The sequence below is a fragment of the Acomys minous genome (assembly GCF_964271855.1).
Source record: "Acomys minous genome assembly, chromosome: 2".
NCBI classification, from domain to species: Eukaryota; Metazoa; Chordata; class Mammalia; order Rodentia; family Muridae; genus Acomys; species Acomys minous.
Window position 1 is genome coordinate 15,117,202 of NC_140484.1, and position 22,402 is coordinate 15,139,603.

General features: G+C 53.4%; 1 protein-coding gene and 1 pseudogene across 5 annotated transcripts in view; one reads left to right on the forward strand and one right to left on the reverse strand.

Moving 5' to 3' along the window:
• The window catches only part of LOC311592715 (large ribosomal subunit protein uL22-like), a 222,231-nt pseudogene extending 200,078 nt beyond the window's left edge, over positions 1-22,153 (reverse strand). Inside the window, exon 1 of the transcript XR_014783570.1 lies at positions 22,141-22,153. The product of XR_014783570.1 is annotated as a large ribosomal subunit protein uL22-like (transcript). The remainder of the gene's footprint in view (positions 1-22,140) is intronic.
• FGF8 (fibroblast growth factor 8) lies at positions 481-6,662 on the forward strand. Of its 4 annotated transcripts, none has more exons than XM_084757283.1 (6): positions 481-763; positions 863-899; positions 1,429-1,515; positions 1,748-1,928; positions 5,285-5,391; positions 6,243-6,662. In XM_084757283.1, the coding sequence occupies exons 1-6, from the start codon at positions 732-734 to the stop codon at positions 6,531-6,533; spliced, it is 735 nt and encodes a 244-aa protein (XP_084613409.1). In that variant the 5' UTR covers positions 481-731; the 3' UTR covers positions 6,534-6,662. The 4 variants fall into 4 exon arrangements, with proteins under 4 accessions (XP_084613409.1, XP_084613410.1, XP_084613411.1 ...); XM_084757284.1 differs by having other exon boundaries at positions 1,781-1,928; XM_084757285.1 differs by lacking the exon at positions 1,429-1,515.
• Positions 22,154-22,402: the final 249 nt, after the last annotated feature.

Genomic DNA, 22,402 nt, shown 5'->3' on the forward strand with positions numbered 1-22,402 from the left:
CCCGGGGAGGGGGGAGGGCAATGGAAGCGAAGCACACAGTAGGCGCCTCAAAGCAAAGACCTTCGAGGAGGTCAGAAATAAGCAGACCCCGGTCCCACTCAGAGAAACAGCCCTTCCTGACTCAAGCATCCCGAACTCCACCAAACATGCTGTCCCAGGCGTCCCCCATCCCTGGGCGATCAGGTCCCAGGAGCTCTCTCTAGAGGAGACAGGCAAGGGTAGTGGGAGGCGCCCACACCAGCCGCCCCCGCCCTTACCGCAGGTCCCCAGACCCCTCCCCTGGGCCAGACCCCCAATCCCAGCCCTGCCCGCCGCCCCGCCCCGGGCCGCCCCGCCCCCGCCCCGGGCGGCGACCTGGCCCCAGCGCCCAGCCGGGGGTGCGGGCTCCGGCCGCCCGCCCCGCGCTCCCCCCTCGCGGCCGGTGCGGCGCCCCCCGCCCCTGCCCACCCCCTCCCTCCCCACCTCCCCACCCACCCCACAGGCCCGTTACCCTCCCGCCTGCTCGGGCTCCTAAGAGCTAGCGGCCACCGGCTCCAGCAGCGGCACAGAGCTGATCGGCGCGCGCGGCGAGCACGACATTCCACGGGACCCGCCGTGTCGCGTCGGGATAGCCGCTGGGCTCCCGCACCCCGACCTTCCTCGGCCTCCGCCCTTTCGGCTCGTCTTCCCGCGGCCTCCTGCGGGACGGCGTGACCTCGCCCGGGCTCTCGGTGCTCCCGGGGCCGCGCGCCATGGGCAGCCCCCGCTCCGCGCTGAGCTGCCTGTGAGTACCGCGGTCGCCCCGCGTCCCCGTCGGCCCGCGCCCGCCGCGCCCTCTCCGCTCACCCCGCGCCTCTCTCCTGCCCGCTTTTGTCTCCCACAGGCTGTTACACTTGCTGGTTCTCTGCCTCCAAGCCCAGGTAAGGAGCGCTGCACAGAGGCGGGGGCCGGGCGCGGGGGACCCAGCTGACACTGTCGGGCAGGGACACGAGGACCGACCCTTCGGCCAGCGCAGCAGGGCTGGAAAGAACCTTACAAATCCAGCCCCAAACTACCCCGTGGAGGGATCTAAGGAACAGAGAGACAGTGTCCTGCCTAAAGTCACACAGCGAGTGAGTGGAGAGACTAGAACCCAAGGGTCTTGAGCCCCGCGAATCTCAAACGCGCGCTAGTCAGTTCGGGAGGTTGGGAACTTTACCTGTAGCCACACCTGGCCTCCGAGGAAGGTGGGAGCCGGAGCCAGCGGGTGTTCCTTGTCAAGGGAAGTTGGGTTGTAGTAGCAGCAAAGATCCTCTCCGCTGCTCTCTGGGGAGACTTGTGGCGGGTTTGAGCCAACGATGTTAGTTTAGGCCCTTTGCACTCTCAACATTTGCTCCGTAAATTTGTCTTTATAAATGTCACGGGTCGGGTAGCGTTGCCTCGCTACTTAAAAGCACCCTGCTCCTCTAGGAAGGCCCGGGCGGGGGGCCTGCGCTGGGCAGGGAGCCCGCTTCCCTGCTCCGAGCTGGCCGGGAGCCCCAGGGTGTTTCCCAACAGGTGGGTCCAGATTCTCCCTCATCCGGGGTTTTATCTATCCTGGGCTGGGTCTATGCGACTTCCCCGCGGGGGTTGGTGGCCTGAGCCGGCATGTTGGGGGGAAATCCCCCCACTCCCTGCTGGCTGCCTGGCTTGGCGGGAGCGGGGTACAAGGGTAATGGGGGACCATTCGGGGGCCCCTGGGCAGAGTAGCGTTATAATGGCGTGCTGTGTATTTTTCAATTTCCTAAAGGTAACTGTTCAGTCCTCACCTAATTTTACACAGCATGTGAGGGAGCAGAGCCTGGTGACGGATCAGCTCAGCCGCCGCCTCATCCGGACCTACCAGCTCTACAGCCGCACCAGCGGGAAGCACGTGCAGGTCCTGGCCAACAAGCGCATCAACGCCATGGCAGAAGACGGAGACCCCTTCGGTAAGGCGCCTTCCCGGGACCCTGGAGAGGAAAGGTAGCTGTGGACCTCGCTGCTCCCTGCCAGGCCCACACGCATTGGCCAGAGAGGCCTGCGGACTCCCCAGCTGAGAAGGGAAGGCTGAAAGGTGCCTTGAGGGTCAGCTGGAGAGAATGGTGGGGAAGGGACCCCGGGGAGGACGTGGCCCACAGGTGCCCTCTCTAACCTGCTCCGCAAATGAATGAATCCAGGAGGCTCCCTTACAGTCCTCCCCCCCCACCTCCCCACACACACCCGTCTTCCCAGCTGCAGGTGGAGGCAGAGGGTTGGGGAGGGGGCAGATTTAAGGGAAGTTCTTGAAAGAGGATATGTCGCCAGGGCCCACAAAAGGAGAGTGGGAAAAAAGAAGGTAGAGCTAGCCCCGAGTTTCCCCGAGCTTGAAAAGGGGGGTGGGGGGGGGGGATACTGCTAACTGATCAGAAGAGGCAAGTTGCATGGGGAAGCTAGGCCTGGGAGTAAGTTAGACTCTGATCCACTGTGGATACCCCAGTTGGCTGGTGGCTCCCCGTAAGGGTTGCTGAGTACAGGGGGAATTCTGGGGCAAGGGCTGAGAACTGATTGATTTCTAAAACTTCAATATTCCTGTCTTGAAATGGGGCCAATTTCCAGAGTCCTAGCTGTGGCACAGGGAAGGCAGGCCCTTTGGGCGGCTGGTGGTGTTTTTAGAGAGCGATTATTGTGAGTTTAAAAACCTTAAAATAACGACCAACTTAAACAAGCATGAAAGCAGAAGGGAAGACTCTATTAAAATGTAATAAAAAGGTGAGGCATTTTAAGAGCTAAGAAGAAAAATGAAGAATGATATAAAATAGAAAAAGAACCAGGCTTTTCTTTTTCTTTCTTTCTTTCTTTTCTTTTCTTTTCTTTTTTTTTTTTCAGATGTAGAGTTTGAAAGGAGTTGCGAGTCTGTAAATGTTAAAAAAAAAAAAAAAGAAAAAAAGAAAAAAAAAGGCTCAGATTGTTCTCTAGGAATCTCTGGAGAGACCCCCGCGTCTGGCAGAGCGATTAAAACTCTTCTTACGTTCACCTTTTTTAACATTTCCTGAATACTTTCTCCTCTTCTCGAGCCAGTTTGGGGGATCCAGTATGTCTCGCTGCATTTTTTCAGCATCGACGTAGCCGACTTCCCTTCAAAGCCAGAGAAGGAGACATAATTTTCCTGGGATAAATCTGTCACTGGGGTGGAAGAATAGGTTTGAAAATGTTAAGCTTTCCAAAAGCCTGGTCGGGAAACCCGCTGTAAACTGCGGGGCCAGGCTCCCCAGATCCGAGGAGAGTGGGGGCTCTTTGCGTGGGGGTGGGGGCCTAGCCTGCCTGGTGGCCGAGCTCCCCCGCTGGGCTGGCAGAGCCGGCCTTCAGGCCCTTTGTCCCTCCAAATTGGCTGCTTGCTGCACTTCTCAGCTTCCCAACAAGAAAAAGGGAGGAATGCCTGGCTCCTCCAGAGTTTACTCTACTGGAGCAAATGGCCTAGCATCCTTGGGTTTTGGAGTGGAAAGGAGAAACCAAGCTGGCAGTGATGGGAATTGGTCTTCAGGCATTGGAGAGGTCAGATGCCCACTCGATGCTTTTGGATGCTGAGGAGGCTTCCAGGGTTGCTAGGTCTCTGCCTTGCGGCAGCGGGGGTGGGGGTGGGGGGGAAGAGCAGAAGTTTGGGTCTGCCTCTTGAAAAGCCCATCAATGAGGCATGAGGTGTCTAGACTGGAGAGAGCAATGGAAAGGTCCCAGGTGCTGTGCTGGGATCCAAGATGGGGGCAGAGATGCCCACTGTGCCATATGATATTGGGCTGGTATCTTCTAGTCAAGGTCCTCTTATCCCTTCTCCAGCCAGCATCCTTCCTTGGCCATGAAGCAGCTGCTTCTTGCTGTACAAAGCGGGCAGGCATCCGAGGGATGGCCAGATTGCCTGGGTCCGAGGAGAGGTAAACAGTGGCATCTCCCAGCTGACTTGGGCACAGACTAGGGACTTTGGCTTCTGGGTCCCACTTTTATGACTATAAGAAGAAAGGGGCAGTCAGAGGCTAGGCAGCAGGAGGACGTCACAGATGATCCCTGTGTCCCCTAAGCCTGGTGCTGGTTTTAGAGAGAGGGCTGGGCTCTGTAGTAGGGCAACCATCTAACTAAAGCCCTCCCTCTGTTCTTGGGAACAGCCTCACAGAGAGCAATTGCATAAAGAGGTGGTCAGGACCAGCTTCTGGGGCAAGTTGGCTGTCCATGTGAACAGGAAGTAGAGAAGGGCACAGAATTCAGTCCAGGCTTACATCACCTATGAAAGTTTTTGGCTAATACTGTAATGGGGAAAGAAGAGACAATTGAGTTGTCCATGTCTGCAAGTTGGAGTTGGGCTCTGATGGCTAGGGAAGCTGAGGGAGGGACAGGATCAGTGTCTGGTCCCAGGAAGCAGTCTTCAAAAGTCATTGTGTATAGGAAGGAGCATCCTCCGCTTCTAAGATTCATCTTATTTTAAGTTATGTATATGTGGTGTGTGTGTGTGTGTGTGTGTGTGTGTGTGTGTGTGTGTGTGTGTGTGCCCACAGAGGTCAGAAGGCAGTTGTGAGCTACCCTATGTGGGTCCTGAGAACTGAGCTCTGGTCCTCTGCAAGAACAGTACCGCTGAGCCATCTCTCCAGCCCCTGTTGTCACAAGCAGGGATGGCCAGGGCTGCCAATTAGAACTGAAGGGGCAGGAACAGAACAGGGCATTTTTGCCTTCAGCCTCATGATGGGGAGGTCACCATTGTTCCCAGATGTTCCTAATAAGCTCATGATATTCTAAGTTCCGCAACCATACAAAGGCTTCTAGCTTGGAAAGAGAGCTAAAGTAGTGGGGATTCCTGCTTCTCACTTTGCCGCATCCAAACATTTCTAGCTTGTAAACTGTGATCTGTCCTGGAGCCTTTGTAAGCCCAGAGGTGGAGTTTCGGGTCCTGAAAAAAAGAGAGTCCATCTATCTTTCTTTTAAAATTTCATCTACACTGGTGTTTTGCCTCAGTGTATGTCTGTGTGTGTGTGTAAAACCCCTGGAACTGGAATTACAGAGACAGTTGTGAACTGCCATGTGGGTGCTGGGATTTGAACCTGGGTCCTTTGGAAGAGCAGCCAGTGCTCTTAACCGCTGAGCCATCTCTCCAGGCCTGAGTCTGTCTTTCCTAGGGCTACCCCATGCATCAGCAGGCCCGCTGGGGCTAGAGCCTGTACTGTGTCCCCAGCCCTTGGAGTAGGCAGTCCAGGGACAGGACTTATGCTTGGGCCAGTCAACTGGGGCAAAGCTGTGGAACACAGAGGTCACAGACCTGATGAGCATCCCATAACTTCCCCGACAGCAAAGCTCATTGTGGAGACAGATACTTTTGGAAGCAGAGTTCGAGTTCGTGGAGCCGAGACAGGTCTCTACATCTGCATGAACAAGAAGGGAAAGCTAATTGCCAAGGTGAGGCTCCAGGAGGGAAGTCGGGGCTCCAGGAGGCCGTCTGGACTGCCTGAGCCTCTAGTGCACTTTAATCTCAGCAAGGTGGGTGGAGAGCCACGGTGCCTCAGTTACACTAGGGTTTAGATGGAGGAGTAAGAGAATGAAACAACCAGAGAGAGGAAGACCTATGAAGATGAAGGAGGAAGGCCAAGGAAAGGGGTTGGGGGTGGTGATGGCAAATTCCATATATCTTTTTAACAAATCGCCAAATTGCTTTGCTATTATGTCCAATTACATGGTACCAGCATTTGGAATGTTCAGTAAGCCGCAGGCCCAGCCCCTCGGCCTAGCTCTGAAATGGCCCCATTAGTCACGGCTCCTCTCCAGCCTCAAGCTCCCCCGCTTCCTAGGCTTCAGGGCTTGGGCCTCAGAGTCTCTCCCAGGCTTCCCCTCCCCCGCATAGGGTGGCTGTCTTAGGAGCTGATCCTGAGTCCCAGAGATGCTGAAGGGGGCCAGGTGGAGAAACGCCCAGCAGCCCAGGCCAGACTGGTGGGCAGTAGGCCAGAACAGGCAGGCTTTGGGCCCCTCTGCCTCGGGCCCAGCCCCTCCGTAGACAGCCATGTGTCACTGCTGCCCAGGAGGACAGGAAGCTGCCGGGTGGGCTGCGCGTTGTGAGGGATTAGAGAGCGGGTGCCCCGGGTTGGGGGGGGGAAGGGCGTGGGGCCGGGCTCTGGCTCCCCTCGCCATCTGCTGGGGTGCCCACCTGCTGTCTGGGGCCGCTGGCCCTCTGCCTCACATGGAGGGAGGCTCCGTAGCATCACGTCTCTCCCCCCCACCCCCACCCCGCCCCCTTCCACCCCAACTACCTGCAGAGCAACGGCAAAGGCAAGGACTGCGTGTTCACGGAGATCGTGCTGGAGAACAACTACACGGCCCTGCAGAATGCCAAGTACGAGGGCTGGTACATGGCCTTCACCCGCAAGGGCAGGCCCCGCAAGGGCTCCAAGACGCGCCAGCACCAGCGCGAGGTGCACTTCATGAAGCGCCTGCCGCGGGGTCACCACACCACCGAGCAGAGCCTGCGCTTCGAGTTCCTCAACTACCCGCCCTTCACGCGCAGCCTGCGAGGCAGCCAGAGGACTTGGGCCCCGGAGCCCCGATAGGCGCCCGCCCAGCCCCTCCCCACACCACTCGCCTCCGCCGGAGACTCCTCCGGGAGAGAGATCGGCGGTGCTGCGAAGGGGAGGAGCTGGGGAAGCCGCCTTCTAGTTGTGGATATTGTTTGCTGTTGGGTTTTTTGTTTTTGTTTTGTTTTGTTTTCTAAACAAAAGAGAGGCTCTATTTTTGTATTCCACTGGCTGTGGTGTCTTGTCTTCTTACCTCTCAGGGAAGCCTACTGGTGACCTAAAACTGGGTTCCTGTGGAACTCCCTGGGCTAGAGGGCTCTGCTGAGCTCCCAGCACTGGCAAGGCACTTGGCCAAGCCAGCCTGCGGGAGAGAAAAAGGGGTGGGGTGGGGGGGCGAGGAAAAGAAAAAAGATTAGGCCTAGGTCAGTCCCTTAGGGGTGGGAGTCAGTGAGGATGGTTGTGGTCTAGTTACTATTAAATGACTGAAATGTTTATTTAACTTGCATATTAGAAATGTGTGTTGGAGATTTGAGTCCCGCCAGGAATAGCCAGTACTGTCCCAACTGCAGGTCCAAGGCCACCCTCCAAGATCCTCCTGTTTGCCCCAGCTTTCCCCTTTACTCCACTAGAGGGATTTTGAGAGGAAGAAGACAGGGGTAGGGGACAGAAAGATTCTGAGCTGGCCTTGAAGCTCTCAGATGCCGCCCCCCACCCACCCCCTTGCTCTGCAAACACTTCCAAAGCCCAGGATCAAAATGTAGAGCAGGCTGCAGTCCTGGCTGGTTGGCAGACTGCGCGCCCTTTTGCTTCTGTAGGGCTAGTCTGTATGCGTAGCTTATAGAGCTAGCTACTGTCTATAGAATCTGACACCAGAAATTGAAAAAGAGCAACTGCCCAGTGTCCAAGGTGTGTGTGTGGTGATGGTGGTGGTGGGGGCGCCGCCAAGACTGGTGTTGACAAACGTGACATGGAGCTAAGTTAACTTTGGGTGCTCTGGGCCAGGGGGCTACTGAAAAGCCTAGGGCACCAGGTATGCTTGAGGCCAGCCTGGAGGACCTGGGCCTTCAGGAAGAAAAGCTGGGCATAGGCAGGAGTGGAAACGAGCCCTTGGGAGTGAGTACCCTGCTACACCAAAGGAAGCTCAGAAGCGCAATTCCTGTGTCCAGCGCTGGTCCAGTTTTCACAACTCACGCCTTCTGTCCGGGCTGTTCCTTTAGCCCAGCTTCTAGGACAATCTGGAAACGTCTTCCCTGTAGGCCTCTTTCTGGCACCTCACTTGGTATGAGTTGGGGCAGCCAAAGGCCTCCTAACCATGGTAGCACTCCAGGTGGAAAGCCAGGTGGAGGTCCTCAGTCCCTGTCTACCTGGGCTCGGGGTTCTGGGGGTCCTCAGGTGCATGGATGTCGGGGGTGGGGGGGAGCAGGGGGGCTAGAGGGAAGGGGCTCCAGCTCACTCTCTTCCCAGTTCCCCCAACTCCCAGTGGCTGGTCCTCTGCTCCCCTCCCCCTTTAATTAATTCTGGGTGAGCAGCCTGGCTTTATTGTGCGAGGAGCTGGGGTCTCACTGTGGGAAAAGTCACACCTCTTGAGCAGCTTCTGATGCCATGCAAATTGAAGAGAGCGTCCAGGAAGCGCTTTCATCTGCGCGGTCGCCTGTCCAGCCCCCAGCCCAGTAATTACCAACATTTCATTTGTTGGAGAGCAATTCCTGGGGAAAGCCACAGGGTGGGAGGGAGTCTAGGTGGGGGGGTGGGGGGGGGAGAAACTCGATGGAATGTCAGGCTCTCTGCCTGTGATCCTGGCTACAAAGTGAGGCCTGGCTGGGCCAAGGGTGGTCAGTGGCTAGGCCACAGCTAAACCTCAAGCCTAGGGGATTGGGAGCACCTGAGTCTCCGAGGTACCTGGTGGAACTGGGCTACTACGTCGTCCGCATCCAGGTAGAGAGGCAAGTCTGAGCAGTACAGAGGGAAGAGGTGCCCTCCAGGGCAGAGGCCAGAGAGGTGGGCAGGGGGCTGGGAGGCTGCCTGAGGCTTTGGGAAGGAGTAGATTCCAGTAGCCCCCCCCCCCCGGCCAGGCACCCATGGGAGCTGAGCACAGAGCAGTAGGATGAAGCCAGGCTGGAGCACCCAGCAATTTGTTTATCTTTGAGCTGCTGCCTCCACAGAGCCCTCACTAATGGGGTTTTACAGCCCACTCAAGCTGCAACTGGCCAAGAATCAATCATTACCGCACTTAGTGGTTTGATAGTTAACAGCCTGAACTGAAGCCAAACTGGTTGTTAAACCGTGATAACAACTGATTTCAAGGGGTTATTGCCGGCCCAATATGCTTAGCCATTTATTTTGGGGAAAACAAGCAGGGAGCTGTGGCAAGGCCCAGAAAAGGGAAGAGGACTGGGCTGTGCTCAGCCAAAAGGCAGACCACTCCTTCCCTGGGTCAGCTACAGCAGGGCCCTATGGGATGGCAGAGGTCTGTGTGGAGGCTTACTTAACCATGCAGCACAGCCTGACGGTTGTGTGTGGCCAGGATAGTTACTCAGACTCTCTCCGGTCTGTCCTTAACAAGTCCTGCCTTGACTCTTATTTTGTCACTTGTCCATCTTCTTTCTAAAACGGGGTCTCGTGTAACCTGGGCTGGCGGCGTCCCATTGGGTAGCCTCCGAGCCTCGAACTCCTGATTCTCTTCCATGGGCATCTCAGACATTGTGTCTCTCCCGTGATGCCCTCACAGAGGGAAGCCCAGCCTGGCGGCTAGGTCTCCACTCAGCAGGGAGGGCTAGACCCCCTCACTCACTCTCTCACCTGGGGCTCCCCAGAGCCACGCCAAGTCCAACTCAGAAACTTGTTTTTCATTTCAAAGCCACCAAAGACCCAAACCCAGAACTTGGCTGCAAGGAATGGGTGCTCTCTCTTCCCGCAGTCCTGGTCGCTCATCCTGGGCCTCACATGACACCACACATTCTAGAATGCTGCTGTGCCAAGGACCTTCGAGCTTCACTTGCTACAGACGGGACAACCTGTGGCTCAGCAGAGTGTCAAAGCTAGGCCCAGTGCCTATTAGATGCCTGAGTCTACTCTGGCCAGAGGGGACAGAGCAGGAAATTTAAAAAAAAAAAAAAATCCCCATTGTTACACGTGCTCAGCTTGTAGAGGGAGCCAGGAGGGGGCACAAGGAACAGGACAATTATCAGACAGATTCAGAGAAGGCAATGAGTGTGAAGGGTGATGGCTGGCAAAAACAGCACGATCAAAGAAGGACTCACTGATAGCTTCGTGTTTGAACAGACACCTGTTGGGGCGAGGCGCTCAGGTGGGGGGCGGGGAGAGGGACACCCAGGTAGAGAAACAGCTAGCTCAAAAAAATAGAGGGAACTCAGGGAGGAGACCAGTGTGGTGTGAAGGTTAGGGAAGGGGGGGATGGGGGGAGCTGACACTGGAGGAGTGTGTTAAAGGGGGGTAGAATACTGAGCAGTGACTGGAGAGATGGCAAAGCAGGGCCACTGGACGACTTTAGCTTAGCCTCCTGAGGTGAGCTGGCACCCCGTTGTGAGGCTAGAGCCACAGAGCAGCGTGATGCGAAGGCAAGTTTTAACAAGATTGCTTTGGCTGCTGTGTGTTAAGAGAGACAGTGGGGGGCAAGGGAGACAGAGTTACAAAGCGACAGGGAGAAGCTAAGTGATTGATAATAGTGGATTGGGAGAGGTGAGAATCGATTGGAATTTGGTGGGGGTTTTTTTGTGTGTGTGTGTGTGTTGTTGTTGTTGTTGTTGTTGTCTTTTTGTTTTGGGAGGGGCAGGCAGAGAAGGTTGGATCTGCAGGTGGGTTGGGTATGGTGAAGGGAAGGTGGCTAGAAGTGCCTGAAGGCTTGAGCAGCTGAAGGAGTGGAGGTGCCCTTTGTTGAGAAGGTTCCGGGTTGGGACAGAGGAAGCCATAAGTGGACCTGCAAGTCCCTGGTGAGGTCTCTCTCTGGTGATACAGGAGGAGTGCTGAACGCATAGGTGATGGTCAAAGCCTGGAGACAGGACGGGGTCCTGGGCAATAGGGGAGCTGAAAAGAGTAAAGATGTCCTTGCTTGAGTCTTCAGCCTCAGAGTGTTTCATCCGGTTGCAGGGGAGAGGGGACATAGACAGAGGGGGTGTGGCCTGAAGGGCGGTAGGGACCCCAGGACACTGAAAGAGCAGCACAGGACCTGCAGTTTCAGTGTGGTCAGGAGTTTTATTGTCTTGTCAGCTTTCTCTACCCTTACGAAACCCAGAGCCAAGCCAGGAAGTGACCAAAACCAGCGACTGTTTCATCTGGAACCTCCTGAATTCTTGCAACAAATAGAGTTCTGCCTCACTCAGTAGGTCCTGCTGCCTTCCCTTCCAGAGCATTCTCTCATCCAGGCCATCCAAAGCCCTGCTTGCTGGTTTGAGGCTGTGTCTTACCCTGTCGTGTGATTCACTATGTAGACCAAGCTGGCCTTGAACTCACAGAGGGTCTCTGTCTGTCTCTTCTCTGTCTCTGCCTCTCATGGGCTGGGATTAAAGGCAGATGCCACCATACCTGGCCTTATTTATTTCTTTATTTTGAGACAGGGCCCCTCCCTGAACCAGCTTGCTGTTTTAGATGGGCCAGCTGGTCACTGAGTTCCCAGAATCTACTCGTCCCTGCCACCACCCCACATCCTGCGTGCCAGGGTTACAGGTGTGTGCTGCTGTACCTGACCTTCGCGTGGGTGCTGGGGGTCTGAGCAGTGAGTACTTTTCTCACCGAGCCATCTCCAGGTTTCCGTCCTCAGGTTTCCCTAGCAACAGCCTCTCTGCACACAGCTGCTTTTCTCTGCTTTCTCTCGGACCCCAACCACCCCCTCTGCTCTCAGTCACTGGCATTTTCAAAAGCCAGATCTGATTGCCTTACCCCCAACATCCCACTGGACTCCCAGCCCTGCCCGTGGCCTGCAGTGTCCCAGCCCTGCCCATGGCCTACAGTGTCCCAGCCCTGCCCGTGGCCAGCAGTGTCCCAGCCCAGCCCATGGCCTGCAGTGTCCCAGCCCTGCCCATGGCCTGCAGTGTCCCAGCCCTGCCCATGGCCTGCAGTGTCCCAGCCCTGCCCATGGCCTGCAAGTGTCCCAGCCCTGCCCATGGCCTGCAGTGTCCCAGCCCTGCCCATGGCCTGCAAGTGTCCCAGCCCTGCCCGTGGCCTGCAAGTGTCCCAGCCCTGCCCATGGCCTGCAGTGTCCCAGCCCTGCCCATGGCCTGCAGTGTCCTATGCGCCTGGGCCCTGATGAGCCTCCCTAATCCCATGGCTTTCCTCATCACCTGCTGCATTCCAACCCTGTCTCTTCAGTCTCAGCTTCTCACACAACCTAAGTGGGTACTTGCCAGTCCAGGCATCAGAACCTCTGCATGTGTGGCCTGCTCTGCTGGGGTCGTGGGATGGCTGGCTGTGTGGTAGACAATGTTCCACTTTATTTGTTCTCTTGTGCAGTACTGAAGATAGAGCCTAGGGCCTCACCTATACTGGGCAAGCCTTCTTTTTGCTTTTTATTTTACACATTTTTGTTTGTTTGTTTGTTTGTTTGGAGATGGGAGTTTACATATGGAGGTTTACATATGCATATGGAGGTCAGAGGGCAACTAATGGAAGTCAATTTTCTCTTTCCACTATGCCGCTTTTAGAGATTGAACTCAGATCATCAGGCTTGGTGGAAAGTGCTTTTACCCACTGGCCCCTTATTTTATTTTATCTCATTGGCTCCTTAATTAATTAATTAATTAATTAAGACAGTTTTGTATTACTCAGGCTGGTCTGGAACCCCTGACCCTCCTCCCTAGTGCTGAGATGGCTCATGTGACATTAGAGAGCAAACTCAAGGCTTTGTGCATGCTAGCTCAGCACCCTATTGACTGAGCCATGCCATCAGCCTTACTTTTTATTTGGAAAAAAAAAATCTCACTAAGATGCCTGGCCTGGTCTTGAACTCACTTTGTAGCCCAGGAAGGCCTTGAACTCACAAGCCCCCTGCTTCAGTTTCCAAGCTGTCCTACTTTACTCCTCTGTTGCCATGATAAAACACTGCGATAAAAACCGCTTGGGGCTGGGAGGGGTGTTTACAGGTTCCAATCCATCCTTGAGGGAAGGCCAGGCAAGGAAGGGCTCAAGCTAGAAACCTGGAGGCAGGAACTGAAGCAGAGACCGCAGAGGAATGCTGCTGATTGGCTTGCTCTCCATGGCTGGCTCAGTTCACTTTTATATACAACTCAGGAGCACCTGCCTGAGGGCCGAACCGCCCACAGTGAGCTGGGCCTTCCACATCAGTCAATCATCAGTCAAGAAAATGCCCCTCAGATAGGCAGACAAGGGCAGTCTGATGGAGACAATTCCGAAGGAAAGAAGGAAGGAAGGAAGGAAGGAAGGAAGGAAGGAAGGAGGTTCCTTCCATCTTTCCTGGTGAGTACAGCTTCTGTCAAGTCGATATATATTAGCCAGCAACAGGCCTGGCTGGCCCTACCAATTTCTGTCACATTTTCTATGTCATTCTCCCACTCTCTGGTATTTTCTTGCTTTTTTTGGGGGGGGTGTTTTTTTTTTTTCCTTTGGTTTTTGGTTTTGGTTCTGTTTTTCAAGACAGGGTTTCTCTATGTAGCCTGGACATCCTGGACTTGCTTTGTAGACCAGGCTGGCCTCGAACTCACAGAGATCTGCCTGCCTCTGCCTCCCAAGTGCTGGAATTAAAGGCAAGTGCTGCCACCACCCGGCTCTCTGATATTTTCTTGGTTTCTATTTATTTACTAGATAATGGTCTGCCTAGCTGTACTTTCCAGAAGAGCAAGAAGTTTGGTATAACTTGCTCATTGCCTAAGGCAATGTCAGGCTGACATGAATGTTTGCCCCTGAAACTGCTGAGTGGAGAGGCGTTGTTGGGAGTACCTTGTATCCAAGGTATACATAGCATAGGTGACTTCTGTTAGCCCATCTAAACCTAAGCTATCTATCTATCTATCTATCTATCTATCTATCTATCTATCTATTTATCTATCTGAGACAAGATTGGGCTGACCTGGAATTTACAAAGTAGCCCAGACTAGCCTTGAACTCTTGACAATCTTCCTACCTCAGCTCACTGAAAGTTGGGGTTATAAGTGTGACCCAGCACACCTAGCTCACATCTATACCGTTGAAGTAAAGGAGACCACCAACCCATTTTCTGAAGTTAGGATAAATGTTCCACAAACCTGGTCAAATGGAGATCAAAGCAGGATCTCAAAACCCCTCCAAATTCTGCTTCTTTGGTTGCATTGGGTTTCCATAGCAACCAAGGGGCCTCAATAAAGATGGTGAATGGGGAATTAAAAGCCAAAGAGAGCAGAGAAGAGAGGAGGAGTAAGTGGTAGGGAGACAGATGGGGAGCTGGCAGGAACTCCAGGGGGATCCCCAAGTCCCATCTTATTCTGGAAGGTTGTGCCAAGACGGTCCTTTTGGTTGCTCTCCTTCCCATCCGGGTCTCTCTGCACCCTAAGAAACGACTGCTCATCTGGGTAGGCCCAGAGCTGAGCACTTGTGAGCTCCCCTCCCACTGGGTGGCAGATACCAAGCAAGGCCTGGGCTCTATTCCTCAGCAAGAAACAAGAGGGAGCCCTGGACTGATGCAGGAAACACTTCTCTCCCCTCCTTTCCTTGGCTGTACGTGGGAGTCAGATAGGAAGGACCATAAGGGCCCTGTCCCTGGCTGAAGACGGTCCTTTGCACTGACATTTGGGTCTCATGGCCAGGTTCCCAAGAGTTAAACATCAGGCAGTTCAGGTGTAGAGACCTGCCTGGAAGTAGCCAGACTAGAGGCCAAGCCTGGGTGCTGCTTTAGAGAGACCGAGGAAGCCTGAAGGAAGGTCTTTTGGGGGGGGGGGGCAGCCTGCCCTCCCTTGAGCCCAGAGGGCTGGGAAACACAGGAGCCGGAAGCCTTGGAGTGATAGAACTGTCAGCCTGCAAGGAGCCTGGAGGGGCTCGAACACCTGCCAACAGCCTTGACACCTTGTCCTGAGAGCCAGGCAACTGCTTGGAGAGCAGGTCAGTGACTTTCAAGGGGAGGAGTGGCCAGGCTCGCCACCAGATTACATCTGTCCCTCTGCCCGCCTCTACACAGACTTCATGGAAGTGGCTGGAACCTGTTGCCAAGACTGAGTAGTTGCCTAAATGCCCACATCCCCAAATATCTCCGATGTCATGGACTCCACCTCTCGGATTTAATCATTTCGATTTTTTCTTTTCTTTCTTCTCTTTCTTTTTTAAAAAAAGGGTCTCACTATATAGCTCCAGTTGGCCTTGAACTCCATGTATTCCACACTGGCCTCAAACTCACAGAGACCCACCTGCCTCTGCTTCCTGAGTGATAGGTTTAAAGGCGTACACCATGCCCAGCCTGTATGTGTGTGTGTATGTATGTATGTATGTATGTATGTATGTATGTATGTATGTATCATCAATCATCTAATGTCTTCTTTTCCAGTTCTGGAATGGATCTCTTGGCCTGTGTAAGCTGGACGAAGGCTCCAGCTTCAACCATTTTTGTTTTGTTTTTGTTTTTGTTTTTGTTTCTCCAGACAGGGTTCCTCTGTGTAACCCTAGCTGTCCTGGACTCGTGTTGTAAACCAGGCTGGCTTCGAACTTACAGAGATCCACCTGCCTCTGTCTCCCGAGTGCTGGGATTAAAGGTGTGTGCCACCACACCTGGCCGGCCAGCTTCAACCATTTCGATTTGACAAACACCATCAAATTCCTCAAAAAATCTTTCTTCCCAAACAAATGCTGCGTCCCATCCTCACACCTGGGCTGTACTGCGCCCTTCCACTTGCCTCCTTCCCTGCCTCCTCCAGCTTCTTCTCCAGCCTTGCCTGGACTCGCTGCCTTCTACACAGGGCTGAAGGGCAAAGCCCATGAAACATTCATGCTGGGGAATCCACTGTGTAGGACCTGCTGATGGCTGTCCTGATAGAACAGGCAGGTCGCTGGCGGCTGGTCTCGTGCTCAGGCTTCCATGAAACTGGTCCTGATCCTCCCAGGGAGAAGCTGCCAGCAGAGGCTCCTGAGAAGGGTTGTAGGCATGTGGGTGGCAGAGTGGTTTAATGGCTGCCCATTAGTGAGGTGCCATTGGTAGTTGAGGGTCTGACAAAATGAACCAGGGGAAAGAGTCCTTTGACTCCTAAAGGGGTTGAGAAGAGCTAGCTTGAGAGACAGGTGTGTGAACAGGTGATGGGTGATTCAAGGATCCGGGGTCAGATGAGAGTTGCTGGGACCAACGTTTGTAGGAGTAGGGAGTGTCCTGAGGGCTCATAAGAAGGACTGCATGGAACCTGGCTTCTGTGGGAGCGATGGTAGGGGAGGAGTTTGACCACCTGAGTAGGGACTCTGGGCCCAGGCTTGCAATCGATACCACTCAGTGGGACATTAAGAAGCATCAGAGACCCCAAGGAAGCTGCTTTCCTGGGAAACAGTTCAGTAGCTCGAGGGCCCGAGGTCACCCAGAAGCTGGTGAAGATCAAGGGCAAGTTCCTGTGTACCCACAATGCCTAGCCTCTCTCTCTCTCTCTCTCAACCTTCCATTTCCTCAAGCAGGTGTGGCTGCCTCTGGCCTGGATCCCGAAGACGCAGCAGAACTGAGAGATGCGGGAGTGGTGGTCGTCTGGACGGGAGAAGCTCTCCCTGCTCGTTCTTAGGGAGCAGGGTCAGTCCTTACACCTTGCTCCTCTGAGCCAATCTTACTGATACTCCCTCCAGCTCTCAAAGAAGCCCAGGCAAGATGGAGAGGTTAAGTCTGAGTTGCCTAGAATAAAGAGGAGAAAAACATGGAGGACCAGATTTGGCTTTCCGGGCTTCTTGTCAAACAAGAAGGCAAACAGATGCTCACCTTTTCTCCTCCCTAGCATCTTTAATCTCTCTCTCTCTCTCTCTCTCTCTCTCTCTTTCTCTTTCTCTTTCTCTCTCTTCTGAGACAGGGGAAGAAGGAAGCTCTGGGTGGCTTGGCTGGAGGCTGCCCCGCTCAGCTCAAGTTCAGTTCAGTGTTCACAGCTAGACAGAGAGGGGTTGCTGAGGCAAGGTCTCTACTTTCCTGTTGCCACACTCTGGGCTCCCAAACTGGCAAACCTGCAGTTGTCATGTGACGTGGTCTGGGTAGCTTATGCCCCAGCACCAGTTACCCTGCCCGTTTGACGCACTAAAGGGAAGATAGGAGCTGCCAGGCTCTCAGGGACACTCATCTCTTTTTCCCTCCTTCCTTTTTCTGTTTTTTGTTTTGTTTCGACGAGGCAGGTTCTTACTCTACAGGCCTGCAACTCACCGTACAACCCAAGATGGCCTCAAACTTGAGACCCTTTGACCTCAGCTGCCTGAACTCTGGGGTTACAGGTGTGCATTATCATAGCGTGGCAGTTGGCATCTTTTCTGAACCTTGGTTTTCTCACCTGGAAAGGGAAGGGTTTGGCTAGGCCTGTATCTCAGTCGGCAGAGCCTGCCTACCATGTGTGAAGTTTGGGCATTGAGTCCCTGTACTGGATACAATTGGGCAAGGTGACACACAGCTGGTAATCCCAGCCCCTGGGAGGTGGGCAATGGAGGCTCCAAATCTCATGGTTATCCTTGGCTACATAGTGACTCAGGGACCAACCTGTGCCAATAGACCAGAAATAGAGAGGACCGGTGAGCTGGTTCAGCAGGTGAGCTGGTTCAGCAGGTAACGGTGCTTTGTCATCAAACCTGACCACCTGTGATCAATTCCAGGCTCCACGTAGTAGGAGAGCCAACTCTCTGACTTCTACATGTGCCATGCTGCACCTGTGCACACATGAAGTAAATAAGCATACCTTTAAAAGTTAAAAGAAGCCGGGCATGGTGGCACAGACTTTTAATCCCAGCACTCGGGAGGCAGAGGTCAGGCAGATCACTGTGAGTTCGAGGCCAGCCTGGTCTACAAAGTGAGTCTAGGACAGCCAGGGCTACACAGAGAAACCCTGTCTCGAAAAACAAAAACAAAAACAAACAAACAAAAAAGTTAAAAGAGTTTTGTGTTTTTTCTCTTTTCCAGTAATTGAAACGGTCCCCACTCCCCTGGCAAACCTAGATGGGAAAAGCATCTCCTAAAATTGTTGCAAATGTCTGCTTGGTGGTGTGCATGTTCTTCTGGTGTTCTTGAGGTACAGCTGTGGCAAGAAGAGGCAAGATTGTTCCCTGTGGGGTTCTCCTGGCCATCCAGGCAATGATGGTGAGGACTGTCCAGGGAGGCGGAGGTGGGTGGATTCTGGCTTTGCCATCCAGGGGCATCCTTGGATCCCAAAGGAAATGGTGCCTTCAGGATGGGAAGCCAAGGCCCAGCTTTCCTCGGAGCACCTGGGCTAGCAGAAATGTTCCCACAGTCCCCCGGGGCAGCCCCTGTCTCTTCCTGCACTGACCGCTTGCACCTAGGTATTATCCTAACCACAGACTTCCACTTGGAACAAAGCTCCCAGGAATGAAACCGGAGCTGCCAAGAAGAGGCTCCTTAGCTGGGAAGTGGCTGGAAAGGGGGAGAAATCTTGCAATGCACTGGAAGCCTCAGGGAGGCCATGAAATCCTCACCCCCCAACCCCCCCAGCCCCCCCAACCCCCCCAGCCCACCCCCGAAGACAAACGACCAGGCAGTCGCTGCCCCTGCCTCCTGCAGAACCAAGGTCGGCTTGCTTCTAGGGGAGAGTAATTGGTGCACCTGTGGCCACAGCCAGTCTCCCCCAGGAGGCCTTCAGGGTTGGCCTGCAGTCACTCAAGCTGTCCCCTCTCCTCCCTGGTTCCCACCCCCATCCTTTCCAGCTGCTTCCACTTACTGTAATGGGCTGCTGTTAGCCAGCAGGGAAGGGCCTGCCAGGAGCCCGGGGTCCTGTGGTGGTAGGACATCAAGGGAGGGAGCAAAGAGCAGCATCTAGTTTACCAAACACCCAACAAGTGCCAGGCACGTGGCTCCGTCTGTGATCCTAGCTCATTTTGCTGACGGGGAGTCTGAGGCCCAGGGGACTTAGGCACTTGGCCACAAGTGACAGAGCTAGCTGGGTAATGACTGACCTGGCATCTCAGAGCAGGACTGTTGAGTACTGAAGACTAATGTCTCTTCTGCCATGTTAAACCCCTGCTCTAGAGCCCAAGAGCCCTGCTTAACATCAATGTAAGGTCTTTCTTACCTTTCAAACTATGATAACAAAGGAACCTCAAAGAATTCATTTCTTTACTTGGATGTGATGGCCTTGAGAAAGTTATTTCACCCAGTGGGGCTCAGTCTCCTTATGTGTGAAGTGGGGGGTCACCAAAGTATCTACCCACAGGTGGAGAGACAGAAAGAGAATATATCGTGTATAAAATGCTTGGAACGGGGTTCAGTGGGGTCCATACTCTGTAAACACTAATGTGAGGAGTGAAAAATCCCTCTCGCCTTTTTCCAGGCAGTCCAGAGTCCCAAGGAAAAACCCGCAGCAAACTGAACAGATCAGCCTCAACCCCCTCCCTGCTGTGTGCAAAGACAGCAGAGGTGCCTTAGCAGTCAGGAAGCCAGCAGGGACTCTTCCCCGTGCCTGAGCCTCTGAATCTTGCCACATAAATAATGTGCTTACCGGGCATTGCGTTGCCCTGGCATGTCTCCGAAGGCTGAGTGGGATTGCCAATCCCTGTGGGAGGAGTCTTAGAACCTATGCACAGGAGAAAGGAGACCCGGGCTCCTGCACAGTAGCTGGTCTGGACTCGCTTTGTAGACCAGGCTAGCCTCGAACTCAGAGAGATCTGCCTGCCTCTGCCTCCCTGAGTGCTGGGACTACCACCAGCTGTGTGCCACCGGGCCCTGCTTAACTTTGGGCTCTTAACAAGGAAGCCTGGCCAGGAACTTCTGACGCTGTGGGCTCTCTAGCCTCTCTCTGGCCTCTCTCTAAGCTCAGGCTTCCTAGAATGACAGAAGCCACTTCTACTTGGCAGGAAGAGAGAATACCGTTGGCCTTTGCTCGTTTCATCACCGCCTCCCCCAAACCCCCCTCCTTTTCTTTTTTTGGACAGGGTGTTACTATGTAGCTCCAGCTGGCTTTGAACTCACTATAGTCCAGGTTGGCCTTCACTCAGAGATCCGTTTGTCCCTGCCTACTGAGTGCTGGACTCAAAGGTGTACCGCCACCACACTGAATACCATTTCCTCACTTTCTTAAGGACTGGAGTGTGGCTGCTGCCACCAGCGACTTCGGGCTCTGGTTAAAGCTCTCAGGATGCTGTCTTCAAGCCATCCTTGGAGGAGACTTTCACCACAACTGTGTTTGAACTGCTGTCCTGGGTAGAAGACACTGACTCACAGGGGGTAGACTGCTGAACATCGAGACAACGGCCACCTTGAGGACCAGCTCTAGTGAGTGTGTTTAACCTTTTGATGCTTCAATATGACATTGTCATCTACACAGCTTATGCTTGAGAGACACACAACACACACACTCAGAAGATTTAAGTAAGGTTGGGATTTTGTGTTGGGCGGTATCCTTGGCTGTCCTTGGCTGCAGGGGGCCCACAAACCACAGAGTGGGCATAGCTGACAGAGTGTGGGGTTTGTGAAGGACTGCTCCATTCCACTTTTCATGCACGGAAGGCAATGATTTGTTCTTGTTCTCAGGGATCTTGTATCAAGGATGAGAGACCAGGTGCCATCTCTCTCCTCAGCCATCGTTTTACGTTCTGTCACTTATTGCAGTGGAAAAGTATCAAGTAGAAACATTTCAGAAACAGATGATTCCCAAGGTCTTTTGTTTTGTTTTGTTTTGTTTTTCCTGAAATAGGGTTTCTCTGTGTAGTGTTGGCTGTCCTGGAACTGTCTTTGTAGACCAGGCTGGCTTCGAACTCACAGAGCTCTGCCTGCCTCTGCCTCCCTGAGTGCTGGGATTAAAAGGTGTGTGCCACCATACCTGGCTTGATTCACAAGTTTTATTTACTTTTAAATTATTTTATTATCTGATGTGTATTGGTATCTTGCCTGTACATATGTCTGTGCACCACATACATGGGGTTTCTATAAAGGATGTCAGATCCCCTGGAACCAAAGTTATGGATGGCTGTGGGCCTCCACGTAGGTGCTGGGAATTAAACCTGGTCTTAATGGCTGAACCAGCCCTCCAGCCCCAGTCTCTAAATGTTAAATTACATACTGTTTTGAGTAGCACGACAGAGCCTCATGCCATCCTACTCAGCCCTGCCTAGAACATGGGTCATGGCTTGTGCAGAGCGTCCACACTGTATGGACCAGCTGCCCATTAGTTACTTAGCTGCCCTGTTGTGGTATTGAGGTGTCTGTGTCCAGGTGGCTCTCATGTAACCCACTAATGGTCTAGCACACAAAGAGAGTGGTGCTGGAAGGTTCTCTAGGTCACAGAAAAGCCATGACGCCGGGTGTGGTGGCGCACGCCTTTAATCCCAGCACTCGAGAGGCAGAGGCAGGAGGATCGCTGTGAGTTCGAGGACAGCCTGGTCTACAGAGTGAGTCCAGGATGGCCAAGGCTACACAGAGAAACCCTGTCTCGAAAAACAAAAACAAAAACAAACCAAAAAAACAGAAAAGCCATGACATTTTCTCCGTGAGCAAAAGGGTAGACGTTCATGGATTAATTAATAAGGACAGGAAGATGTTTTATGCCGAGGTCGCTAAGACTTAGAGAAAGAGTAAGTTGTCTGTGCACGAAATTATGAAGGAAGGAAAAAAAATCTGTGTTTCTTCAGCTGTTGCATCTCAAGGTGCAGAAGTCACAAGCACGTGAGCTGGCAAGATGGCTCAGTAGGTGAAGGCATTTGCTGCCCAGACTGACAGCCTGAGTTCCCACTCGGTGGAGGGCCACTCATGCGTGCCGTCACTCAGCGCCAGAGCGTCAGGCTGCTAGGATTCGTTTGCTGTGGGTTGTGAACAATAAACGGTGCGCTGGAAGAAGACACCTGCCTATCTGCCTCTCTGTGACGTGGACATATGGACATTCCATTTACAGAGGAGAAAGTCAGAGTTCAGCAAGGTTAACTAAGTGGTCGAAGTAGAATTTGAAGCCAAATCCTCTGACTCGTTCCACTCTGTAATGCATAGCAGTAGCTAACAAAGCTGAGCAAAATCTAACAGGAGAGTGGCCTACGGCAGGGCCCCCTTCAGGCTGGGGAGTTTTTGTATGGGAATGTTCCACCTGGCCAGAGAAAAGAAACGTGAACGAACAGAGCCTTCCCTGTTCTGAGTCAGTACTTAGAGGTGAAATTCAGGTTTTTCAGTCTAAGCTCAACACAAGTTCCGAGTGGTACTGAAATAACAAACCCGGCAGACCTCGCCTCAGCTGCTTTGTCAAAGCAGAAATTCTGAAAGTTTTTAGAGCCCCTAGAACATCTGTGAAAATTGGGTGAATTAAAAGCATATGCTGGGCCGGGCATGGTGGCGCATGCCTTTTAATCCCAGCATTCAGGAGGCAGAGGCAGGTGGATTTCTGTGAGTTCAAGGCCAACCTGGCCTACAAAGTGAGTTCCAGGACAGCCAGGGTTGCACAGAGAAACCTTATCTTGAAAAAACAAAAACAAAAACAAACAAACAAACAAACAATGCATATGCTGGGGCTAGAGTGATGGCTCAGCCAGAGGACCCAGGTACAATTCCTAGAGTTACAGGGCCGCTTACAACTGCCTATAACTCTGGTTGCTTGGATCTGACGCCCTCTCCCGGCCTCTTCAGGCACTAGACTTGAAGGTGGTGCCAGACGCAGGCAAAACACATACATACTAAAGAAAGGTAAATAAAAATGTAAAGTTTTTGTGAGGAGAAGAAAGGAAACTTTTCTCCTGGGGTTGCGGTCTCCTTCAGAGATTTTCTCCAGTGGCCGTTCTCTGTTCCGAAAGTTGGGCTCTGGCTGTGATCACTGTGCTCAAAG

Excerpts from the sequence above, each read along its gene's own strand:
- FGF8 (XM_084757283.1), top strand. The coding sequence starts at position 732 with ATGGGCAGCCCCCGCTCCGCGCTGAGCTGCCT. Across the intron at positions 1,516-1,747 it reads CCCAGGGTGTTTCCCAACAG|GTAACTGTTCAGTCCTCACC; the intron begins GTGGGTCCAGAT and ends AATTTCCTAAAG. Across the intron at positions 5,392-6,242 it reads AGGGAAAGCTAATTGCCAAG|AGCAACGGCAAAGGCAAGGA; the intron begins GTGAGGCTCCAG and ends AACTACCTGCAG.